This window comes from Equus caballus, chromosome 8, assembly GCF_041296265.1.
Source record: "Equus caballus isolate H_3958 breed thoroughbred chromosome 8, TB-T2T, whole genome shotgun sequence".
Lineage (NCBI taxonomy): Eukaryota > Metazoa > Chordata > Mammalia > Perissodactyla > Equidae > Equus > Equus caballus.
In genome coordinates this window covers 70,030,160-70,042,525 of record NC_091691.1, presented here as the reverse complement: position 1 = coordinate 70,042,525, position 12,366 = coordinate 70,030,160, and the positions used below count along the sequence as shown (strand labels likewise).

At 34.9% G+C, this 12,366-nt stretch overlaps 1 protein-coding gene across 15 annotated transcripts in view; it reads right to left on the bottom strand.

Annotated features, from left to right (window-relative positions):
• The window catches only part of PIK3C3 (phosphatidylinositol 3-kinase catalytic subunit type 3), a 152,057-nt gene that overhangs the window by 82,202 nt on the left and 57,489 nt on the right, over positions 1 to 12,366 (bottom strand). For all 15 annotated transcript variants that reach the window (XR_011441493.1, XR_011441491.1, XR_011441497.1 and 12 more), the window contains 3 exons: positions 9,865 to 9,936; positions 7,066 to 7,170; positions 6,307 to 6,399 (listed from right to left, as the gene is read on the bottom strand). Coding sequence is in view for 6 of the 15 variants with exons in the window: in XM_001497768.7 (XP_001497818.1) it covers positions 6,307 to 6,399; positions 7,066 to 7,170; positions 9,865 to 9,936 (270 nt within the window). In the remaining 9 variants the exon portion in view is untranslated. The remainder of the gene's footprint in view (positions 1 to 6,306; positions 6,400 to 7,065; positions 7,171 to 9,864; positions 9,937 to 12,366) is intronic.

Below are 12,366 nucleotides of genomic sequence, written 5' to 3'. Positions count from 1 at the left end.
TGCCTCATGGAAGTACTTAAGAGATGTCTCATGAAGCTGAGATGCCTTAGAGACAATCTTCATTTTACATCTATATGTGACATAAAATACTGCAGCCAACGGATGAAAGAGTCTGATGCCAAGTGAAGGCAGAATCCCTACGATTAACCCCACTCTCCATCACCTCCCCTAAGTCACTGGGTTTCCTAGAGGCTCCCACATGAGGACTCAAACTAAACTGAATATGTATGTCTCTCTTACACAGAGAAGTAACTATTTAAAAAGACAGACATTCAAAAAAAACTCAAAGAAACAAGAACAAAAACAGGTATATACAGAAGCAGCAGCAAATATTCTATGATCCAGCTGGCTGTAGCATCTTTCTGGAACCTCACTTCTGTAGATCGGTAGCATACGGAAGTTTTCACAAGACTCTCAGTTAAGTAGATTCATATCACTCATGGTTGCCTATGTAATAAATGCTCTTTTAAGAAAGGTACATAACTGTTTTTCATAAAAAGCAATCTCTATTTTAGGTCTCCCTACTGGTAACACTTTCCCAACTGAACCCAAGACATTTTCTTCTTTGTCTCCCTCTACAAATTCATCTCTTGAACAAAGCTAACTTTAAAATTTTAAATTCCTGCTCTGCCAAACTAAAATCTTTTCACGAGTCAACCAGTCAAGCTCTCAAGAAAACGTCCACTTGGACAACAAAACACAATTACTGTATAGTATGAAACAAAACAAACCTTCATGCCCATCCCCTAATTTATTCTTGATTTTACTAAACTAAGAAAAAAAGGCACTGTGGAGATTACCTAGTCCAATGCTCAAATTTCATATAACCTCAGTTAAGCGCCTTGCCCATCACTACAAGTGGTTGACAATCTAGACCTAGAATCCAGGTGTACTAAGTCTCAGCCTGTGCCTCTTCCACCAACAGTTCCTCCCTACCATTAAGGCACCACCATCTCCTAATCAGCTAAGCCCATGCCCCTTGGAGCCATTACCTCACCAACACTGATCTCCCTCCTGCATTCCCCAAGGACAGCTATCCATTTCTTCTGCACCTCCTGCACACCATTTAGCATAATGTTCCATCTCCATAGAGGAACACAGATTGCCCTACTAATTTACTCCACGCATCTAGTTTTTACTTCTAAAATGTACTTCTCGGTTGAATGTGGAAACAAAGTAATACTTCTTAAATAACTACAGTGAAAGCTTTTCCATTTCACAGTATACCAGCAGTCTTAATAGAAACGTGTGGGTATGTACTTATTATAGGCAAATCTTGCAGCACGCCAATGTACTCAATTCAATAACTGCAACAATCTAACCCCCAGATTCTCAGATTTACTAGCAAGATTTATAGAGCGCACTGCTGCCAGGGAACTTAAGGCACTGTACAAAGAATTCCACCACTTTATAATGCTAAACATTACAAATGTAAGCAAGGAGGTAGCAGACTCTGCGGATAACTGGAGAGTACAGACTTGAGAGCCAGGGTGCTTGGGGTCAATTCCTAATTCCCAGCTCCAACAATTATTAACTGAGCCGCTTGGAGCACATCATTTAACTTTTAAGAGACCTATCTCATAAGATGTGATAAAGATTAAATAAGTTCTTGAACATAAATGTTTAGAACAGTACCTTGTATATAATACTTGATAATTGTTAATATTTTATTATTCAATATCATTATTGTTATTCTATTTCTGATGTTGAGTCCAATGTCAAATGTTAACTTACCCGCATTTATTACCATGTTTTATATTAACAGCAATAAATATTTTGTTAACCTCCCTTCTATTTTAGAATCATCTCCCTATTATTTTCTATTTTTAGAATTCACAATCACAATCACTTCAGAACTGAAAAAAACTATTTATCATATATATTTTTAATTTTAACTTCTATTAAATCGATTACTGGAAATTTTTACTTTGTTGCTAACAGAAAACTTATTCTACTTAAGACACTTCTGACACCACATGTGTGGGTTTTCTATACCAACCAATTCTCTAATTCTCTGTGGACACCAATTGGGTGTCCTACAATTTAATTCAATTCTGACACTAACTACCTGGAGTTAGTGTAGATTCCACAGGTTAAGGGGTCAGCCTCACAAGACCGCTTCCCATTTCAGATGCCAACTGCCAATTCTGGGTCCCCAGGTTGCCCACACTTCTGTCTGACTTGGCCACAAATCAGAGGTTCCCACAACACTCTCCTCAGGTTTGATGATTTGCTATAATGTCCAACAGAACCAGGAGAAATACTTTGCTTATTACTGCTGGTTCATTATAAAGGATACAAATGAATAACCAGGTGAAGAAGTACATTGGGCAAGGTCCGGAAGGGTCCCAAGCACAAGAGGTTCTGTCCCCATATAGTTTGGGGTGTGCCACTCTCCTGTCACGTGGATGCATTCATCAACCAGAAGCTCCACGAACCCCATCATTACAGGTTTTTATGAAGGTTCCATTACACAGGCAGGATTTATTAAATCACTGGCCACTGGTGACTAACTCAATCCCTAGTCCCTCTCCCAGAGGTCAGAGGGTGGGGTTGAAAGTTCCAACCCTCTAATCACATGGCTGGTTCCTTTGGCAATCAGCCCCATCCTCCAAGATTTACCTTATTAGCATATATTCAGGTAAGGCTGAAAGGGGATTACTATGAATAACAAAAGACACTCCTACTCATGAAATTTCTAGAGTTTTAGAAACTGTGCCAGGAACCAGGGATGAAGACCCAACAGATATTTCTTACTATATTGCAATATCACAGTTGTTCTAATATTTTCAATTCAAAAACGAAAATATCTCCTTACCCTGCTTCTTCCACTTGCCACATTTCCTCATTTCAAGCACTCAGGCCTAATCCTGGGAGTTGTCTCCAAGTCATTTATACATTCTTCTTTCTCTCCCCTTCCTTTGCCCTCCACTATCACCCTCAAAATCAGTACATAAGCCTCCTAATTTTGTTGCTTTTTTCATTCTCAGCTCTGCTCCAATCCACCCTAGTTTGTCTTAAAACATCACTAGTTAAGACACATTCTGTTGCTTTAGCGGTTTCCTATTGCCAGTGAAATCCAACTCCCAAGGATAAAATTCAAGGTGCATCATAAACTGATTCCACTTTTCTACTTCATAACCACTCATACAGACTTTTCTGTCTCTGAACCAGACATTCTGTGTTACTCATGCTATTCCTCCCCATGAAAAATGAGCATCAAATAAAAAACACCATAAAAGCTTACTCAAACTTTGACCAATCTTTGCTCTGTGAAAGCTCCTTCATATCACAGCACACTGATCTTGTTCTACCCCACACTTCTATCACTCATAGTAATTACCTAAATGTTTACTGAGAGTAATCCTCAGTCAACCACTCTCCTATACATCTCCATTTTAATTGTGCATGAATATCCTTCTGGAAAACAGTTTAATTTATATGAAGACAGAGAAATGACATCTCAAAGTCCAGAGTCTTGAATAATGCTAGGCCAATAGTTGATAACAAATGCTTGCTGGACTGAATTCATTTCTGCTATGGGTCACCACCAACTTCTTGTCATGAGGTACAAACATGATTATTGTCCTGCTGTCACTGTCTCAGCAGCCACTTCAGAAGCATTCTCTTAGGAACATTCAGTGCATCACTATTTCCTTCACCAAACATGACTCTTCCTAACCATAACGGAAGGCATTCAGTTAAAATAACAGTTATTTTTAGTTAACATTTTTATAAGAAGAAAGGCTATTTACCATGGTAAAAGCTGGTTTTGAAAAGTTACAATAATCAGATTTTGGGTTCCATAAAAATGAGTCACTTCCTACAGGCTATGGAACACAAATTTAAAAATACTTCATAAATTTAACTGGTTTGGTTGGACACAGTTATTACTGCGAACTTTTTAGGTGCAACATCAAATCCAAACTAGAGGGTTTTCATCTGAAACACTCAAGACAGGTCATTTTGGAAAATAACAGGTGGAAAGATGAAATTTAATTAAAAAATAAATAAGAAGTATAACTGTGTAAGAACTGATTTCCACCAATTCATTTTCTGCGCACTGCTTTCTCTCTAGGAAATCTTTTCAGCCTCAGGGCCCAAATGCCAAATAACCTAAATCACAGTTCCTGAGAAACTGACACTGAAAAAATTTCTTTGTGTAAATAAATTAAGGGACAGGAGTAAAGGAGTATTTGTTTTCTACAAAACCCATTTTAAATTATTACAAAGATACAAATATGGCTGTGTGAATAATTCCTCTGGTCACTTCAAGGCCAATATATATTTGGTTTACTGAAAACTGCTTCTTGAACATTAAAAAATATCGTTCACTCTACTCTAGTGATAATCAGAATACTATAATATGTCCTGAGAATTGAAGTTTCATCACCCACCTTTCGAAAACTTGAAATCAACTAGTTAAATGAAACTTGTCACACACTTTATATCACTTGAGCATTTTATTTCTTTTGCACATATCTAGAAGTAATTGAATTTCAGTGGGAAGTGACTACTTGTTTAAACAAACAATTTTTCTTGCAAGCCTTTCTATCTAGGCAGTTCTGCTCTGTAAATCTATTCCATGCTTCCTGAACCTATACATTGTAACAGGTTTAATTCAGTATCTTGTCATGTATTTTGGACAACACTGTGCAGCATTCAAGATGCAATTTCTGTGACCAAGGTTATTCTTCATTTAACAGAGTATCATGTACTCACCTGATCTTTTTACAAAACACAAAATCACAAACCTGTGTTTCTATGGATGAATATTTCCTTTTTTGCAGCGATGAAGAGAATAACACTCAAAGCAACAGAAAAAACTTAAAATTCTTCTCTTATGCTTGTTATGGATATAAAGGAGAGTGAATATGATTCCACTACAAAGAATTTCCCAAGGCATCAATAAAAGACAAAGAGGAAAAGTTGAAGAGTTAAGATGAGCTGCAAGAGGATTTTTATCTTTACTTGAGAAACTAAACGAAATACAATTGTTTCAGAAAAAACAAGTTAAAGTACCTAAAAGACCATCTCAAGTAAAATATATGCATTCATTCTCACAAAATTGTATAATAGCTTTCTGGCAGATATTAATTTTCCTGATGCTTCTCTGTTTTGCACCCAATGCATTTCAGGATTCCTGCTGAAGCATGTGCATGATGCTGTAAATGTTTTCTCTACAATACTCTCTTCTACGGCTTCACTGACTACCATCTCTTCTAACTCACAAATGTGAGCATATCAAGAGGAAGCACTTATAAGCTTTATGATTCTGCAAAGGTCCTTTAATCTCTACGACTCAAGTTTTCTCATCTGTAGAACAAAACAATAATACTTACATTGTGGGGTTGCTGTGGGATTTAAAAGATCCATGGCACACAGAGGCTGTTTAATAGATGCTGGTTATTTTTACTATACCTTAAGAGTTAGTCCTTGAAGCTATGTTCGAAGAATTTGTAGATTATTTTAAGAACTAGAAGAGACATAAAGTTCACTATCATTTAATAGACTCTTATTAAATATGAGGAAACTAAAGCTTGGACAGCTGAAGTAATTTGCCTGCAGTAAAAAGCTTTCTTAGCGGCAATAACAAGACTCAAAACCAAGTGTCCAGACACAAGTCTAGTGCTGACTACTTCCTCACAATTCTCTCTCTCCAGAAACTTTATCTGTTCCATGTTTCATTACGGAAAGCAAATGCCTAGTTCTGACCCAACCTCTATCTTGCATGCCAAGCTGGATGCCACTCCAACTCAATTTGCACATTTCAAATCACATTTCTCATACTTTCTGGCCACATCTCCTCCAGAATCCTACATTTCTTTTAATAATGTAAGTATTGGGCTAGTCACCTAGCTTCAAAGAGGTAAGAAAAATGAAGATAGAAATGAATCAAGATTTACTCTGCACCTACTTTGTGCCAGGTACATGGCCAGGTTATTCACCTGTATTACCCTACCTGTGAAAGAGGGTTGTCATCATTAGAATAATGAGGAAACCAAGCTTCCCCAGCAATCTGCCTCACCTATCTGGTAAGAATAAGTTTTAGTGCCAGAAACTGAACCCAAGTCTCTCTGACTTAACCCATTCCAAGACTGTCTATGCATCAACAAACTGGTACATGTGTCTTTGTGTGTATACCTTTATAATTTTTTTAAAAAAAGAGTGTGAGATATACTGTTCTATAACTTTTTTTTAATTCTATGATAACTCTCTATTTCCATGACAGTTTTACCTCATCTTGTTCATTAGCAACAAAATCTGTAGATAAATTTGATATATGAAAATATTCAAGAAACTCACTTTTTCTTGATTAGTAAGATAGTATCTAAACTTCCAAACGAGATCTTGTTCTTCATATGTAAGTTGCTTGGTTGGTGGATAACTCACAATAATCTACAAGGAAGGAAAAAAAGAACTACTTTTGTCAAATGTATTCTTCCTATACATTTCCATTTCAGTTATTTAAATATTTCTATAATAGAACTATTATAAAAGCAAGGAGAATGTACATGCAGCTGAGTAAGACTTAAATTTGCTGTACTTATCAGTCCAAAGGGATTAATTATCACAGTGTAAGGGGGAGAAAAAGATGAGATGAAAAAGTCACACTCCAGATAAATGTATATAACTATAGAGCTAATCTAATTGAACCAAAAACAAAACAAACCAAAATAACAAAAGCTCCCTCCCCCGACAAAAGAGGAAAAAACCCAAACAATAAATCTTTCTCTTGTAAAGTCAACGTACACATCAAAGCATGTGTGCACACCAAGGCCTTTTGAAGGCAGTGTACTTAGGGCCAGCTTCTAAGAACACTGTATCATGAAAGTATATGTTACTATTTGTAGCTCTGTCTCCAGGGCTAATATACTTGCTGAAAGCCCCAAAATGATAATAAAACTACAAAAGTGTGAAACTGTTAAAATTACGTAGGGTTCACTAACCTGGAAAAAACATGCATCTGAATCCCTTTTTAGTGAAGTGGCATCACATCACATCAGTTGAAACCAAAATACCCATTTAATTATTTTTATATTAGTATTTTATGAATTCTCTTACATTGAGTTGATCTCTTGTAGCAGCATTAGGTTTGAGATCATGGTCAGAAGGTCCACTTCTTAAACTCCGGGCAAGCTTGTGGTGTTTACTCTCAACTAAATTCTCCTACAAATTATTTAAAAGTATTAATCAACAAGGAAAACTTCACCAATAGCCAGTTAGAAATAGGAAAGTAAATAGTTACTTAAGATCATTTTAGAATAAAGTTATGCGTCACTTAATGACAGGGGTATGTTCTGAGAAATACGTCATTAAACGATTTTGTCGTGCGAACATCATAGAGTGTACTTACACAAACCTAGATGGGATAGCTTACCATACACTTAGGCTCTGTGGTACTAATCTTATGGGATCACCATCAAATACGTGGTCCACCATTGACTGAAACATCGCTACGTGGCACACGATTGTACTTAACATTTTATTGTTGTAACTTTAATCTCCTATATATCTCTTACAAATAAATCACCATTTTGAGATAGGGAAACTAAGCATGCCTTGTGCTTCACTAGCGCCATAATACACACAACCATTCCAGCTTCTTAAAACCTCTAGCCTTCATTCTCCACATACTCACATCCTCTATCCACTTAAATATCACCATCACTCTAAAATCTCCCCTGATAACCCAAACTAAAGTTTTCCCTCTGCCTCTGCGCTACTAGCGACCTTGTGATATCACTGCACTATCGTCTTAGCAGTTCAACTGCCAGTAGTAAGTGAGGCAGGGACAATGACCATAAGGCCTGAATACACATATTTGGTGTTCAGTAGTTTGCCTATGGCCAAAACCCTTAGTTTTGAACATGTTGCTTAAGAGACTTTTTATTTTATTTATTTTTGCATGTGTGAATTGTCTGTTCATGTTTTTTCTCTAATTTTCAATTAGCTTTTTGATCCTTTGTTCCTCAGTTTTTAAGAGTCTTTATATATTAGATATCAAACCCTTTGTCCGTGATGTGTCTCACAAATAGTTTCTTCCAGTTTGTCAACTGTCTTTTGACTGACTTTGTTATGGTGGTTTCACCATGCAATTTTTTTAACATAGACAAATTCATCAATCATTTCTTTTACTGCCTCTGGATTTTGAGTCATCCTTAGAAAGTCTTTCCCTACACTGAGAGTAAAGTGTTAGTAAGGTTTCATATTTTAACGTTTAAATCCCTGATCCATTTGGAGTTTTCCCTTATGTATGGTGTGAGGTACGGATCTGATTTATCTTTTTCAAATGGCTAATCAGTTCCCTGGCACTAAGTTCCAATGATAAAATGTCACCTTTATCATATACTAATTCCCATATGTGCTTGGATCTATTTCTGGGCTTTTTATTCTGTTTTATCAGTCAATTTGTATAGCTATGTGTGTAGTACCACACTTGTAATTATAGAAGTCTTACAGTCTGTTTTATTGTGTGATACAGTGGTACTCAAAGTTTCTTTGTTAAAATATATTCCTCTATTTAGTAAATAATCACAGCTACAAACTGAACAGAATTCATGAACATAGAGGGTGAGGAGGGTAGTTTCATTTTTTTAATCTTTTGTTTTATGCTTGCTTGCATTTAAAAGTAAAAATTTTTAACAGAGTTCCTAGTTCTATTTTGTTTTTTTTAATTACAGCATCCATAATGCTAAAACTATAATTGGCAATAGGCATTTTTTTTTGGAGAGAATCCACTAAATATACAGACATCTCATTTACTTGACATTTTGGTGGGAGTTACACAAAAGTGACATCTAAGGTCCCAGTATGAGAAAATTTGTTTACTCTAAGCCATTTTGAAGGTAACCATAAAGAATGTCCATTCACGTGTTGCAAGTATCCAGAATGTAAAATATAATTTGATTTTATAATGAAAATCCAGTGTCAATTGTAGATATACTAACTTGATTTCATTATGCTATGCATAGGGACTGTGAAGGTACTTAGGGTGTTTGTTTCTAAAAGATTCCCAAGTAACCTTTTTTCCTAACTTTTTTATACTCTTTTTCTCCCATCTCTTTGATCTTGGGCCATCAGCCATTACTTCCTGCTTTAATGACCTGTATTTACCTAGGTCATCATGTTTTCATCTTCCAATGTGCTACTTTTAATCTACTTTGGTCTAATTAGGAAGGTAACTAATCTAATTAGAAATCTATAAAATGAGAATAAAATGGTTCAGAGTGACATAAATGAGTTATACGTGTGAACATCACGCCATGTATTGTGCTCCTAAAAGGATTTTTCGCCTGGAACTTTCTAAATCTAAAGTCGTCTAATTAAACCTCTGTTGCAAAGTAAGAATTCTTCCTCTTCCATATCCCCTAGATAGCTATCATCTCAAAAATTCAATAGGTAGGTATCTCAAAATCATCCAAGTCACCATGATCCAAATTGAATAGCTGTAGTAGCAACAACGATCTTCCATATTTTTCAACAAAATCAGATTTTCATCTGCTGATCCTAGTGTTACTTCCCGGTATAAACAAATTCCCCTTCTGTATGATGACTATCTTTCAGATACCTGTTCCCCCAAGTCCTCACTTCAAGACTACACTCCCTAGCTCTTTCAATAATTCAAATAAAATGGTTCCCCACACTATACTATCCTGACCTTATTTTTAGGTGTTGATATTTCTTGTAAAAATTCCCTCTGAATCTGATCCCAGACAGCTGAAGTGGATTTATGAGGTAGGTATAGACATACTTTTTAGGTAGTTACAGATACACTTTTTAAAAAGAAAGTATATGACATGGATGTAAGTAATAATCACTCTGGAGAAAAGCACTTTCATAAGAAATTTGACAATAACTCACCATAGACATCTGAGGGTCAGGAACTTTCACTATCTCAAAGCTCGTTAAAATTGGAGATGACTCATCACCATCCTGGATTACAGTGTTGTAAGTTAAAAAAATAAATATATAAAATTTAATCAATAGTAAGAAACAATACACGATGATGTACACCTCAATGTATTTTAAGCCTATTAAGTGAACATCATTCCTCCCTTTAAAAACATTACCTTCTTTTAACTATATTTTAAAATACATATCCACTCTTTATCTTTTGTTGCTGATGAGAAATTCTGAGAAAAATAAAATCTAACAATAAAATTTTATACTACCGCTTTTAGAGATATGAGGTCTAAAATTAACAGACTGCTTTTGTTGGATTTTTTTTAACTTTGTTTATATTGACAAAGGATCAAAACTAACATGTCCTAATTTTCAAACTTACAACAAGAAACCAGAGTATAACTGAAATATGTCACAATGGATGTGTGGCATCATTTGCAAAAACTACTAAGTGGATGTTGGTTACTCTTCAAATTATCACAATTGAGTTCCATTCAAAGAAGCAGAATTTTAAGTGTGGGTTAATGTTACCCAAATTTATACACAACTAGAAACTCAGCTGCATTGCTTCTCAGAGAAACACCTACTCAACACAATGTAAACATGAATACCAAATATCAATCCATCAATTCTTAAGAAATAAAGCTGTCTTATTTTGTTGGTATTATCATTTTAAAAGAACGCTAGCTTTTATTTTTATCCAATTTAGGCAAGAAAGATAATTCAGCATTATAAATGTCACAGCATACACACTGGAAAAGGCAAACTAATTAACGTCGAAATGCAATGCCTCACAATTGTACACCTAGCATCAAGTTTTTCTGTCAATTTCCAAATGCTAGAATATTTTCAATTTTAGATACGTGCAACAAAATCAGAAGAGACGGAAAAAGGGGAAGTATTGTGACTTTACTTGGGCTCGGTAATTGAGTCTTACAGAAAACCACAAATCCCCACAGCCGTTGTTTAACAGGCTGGTTCTCAGTCACAACACCAGAAAACACATTTATCAGCCCAACTGTGACAAGTAATCTTCACTAAGGCTATCTGTCACAAAAGACAGGTGACAAGAAAGTCTATTTTCATTAGATTCAATACACTAGCCCAGCAATCTTTACACTAAGTAGAAATATGACAGGGTAGGTAGACAGGCATTAATTTATGGGCAATTTTCAAGAAGCAGTAGAAAGGGGTCAAGAACCTTTTCAAAAATACTTGAAATTCTTCTAATTTCTATTCTGTTATTATTTCATCTATTATCAAAGCTGTCTTTCAAAAGATCTCCAACGTTTGAAAGTACCATCTCCATTAGCATGTTTTTGCAATATAAACTCCATATGGGCAGGAAATATTGCTTTTAATGAAACTGCATATACTATAAAATGTAAAATGTGATTTTACTGAAATGTGTTGGTGACAAAACAATTTCATTCATTTGAATTTCCCTTCCTTTTTAACATAGTTTTTCTAATGAATTAATAAATAATGTTGAATACTCTATCTTCCTCTTCTTTTTTTCCTAGGGAGTATCATTTATAAAATAAAAAGCTGAAACAAGTTAACTTTTCCTAACCTTTTACTAAAGGGAAGGTAGGGTACAAGCTAAAGGGAAAAAATATGAATATTACTTGAAAAATACCAGAAAAATGATTATAAATTGACTAAACAAATCCTAAAAATCCATTTTGAAAACATGTTTCAAACAGTAATTTATAGCTATAAAAATATATGTATTTCAAAAAATCACTCATGACAGCTTTAATAAATAACAATGAAGTGTAAACGTAATTTAAAAGTGCTGCTTCTAATGAACAAATATACCGCATATAAGCTTAGCTATATGCTAGAAGAAATATTACGCTATTATGCCATGTATCAAAGTCTGTCCTCATTCACAGTGATTTAAGCACTTGTCTAAGTATTTCCTCAATAATAGAAGGTACTTGGTTTATGTGGTTTGGAAATACACATTTCTGTAGTACTTAAACGAAGACCCTTCAACAAACATTTAAGGCACAGATATTTTTCAAGTAGCTAAATATCAAACATACAACTACTTTATTTCATATAATGAGCAGATCAGAGTAAATCCATAACTGCATACTTATCACTCAGCCTACTAATAACACAGTTTTCTTAATTCTGCATATATTATAAAAGTAAATGCATATTTATGAAGTCTTTCATAAGCATATTTATATTAGGTCATATATACATTCCAACACATTATACTCAAATAACAAACATACCCTTAACTTTCAATAGCCTACCACTTAAAAAATATGATTCCCTCTTTTTATTTTTCAAATGAATACTAACTGTTAAAAGCTATTGCTTTAATGTCCTACTTGCCAATCTGAAGAACAATTAATCAAAAAGTTTTTAATCTCTTGCATATTTATTGAATTCTGGAACCCAAAACTGCATTACATGAATGATCGGTTTTTGTAATCTTGTTGT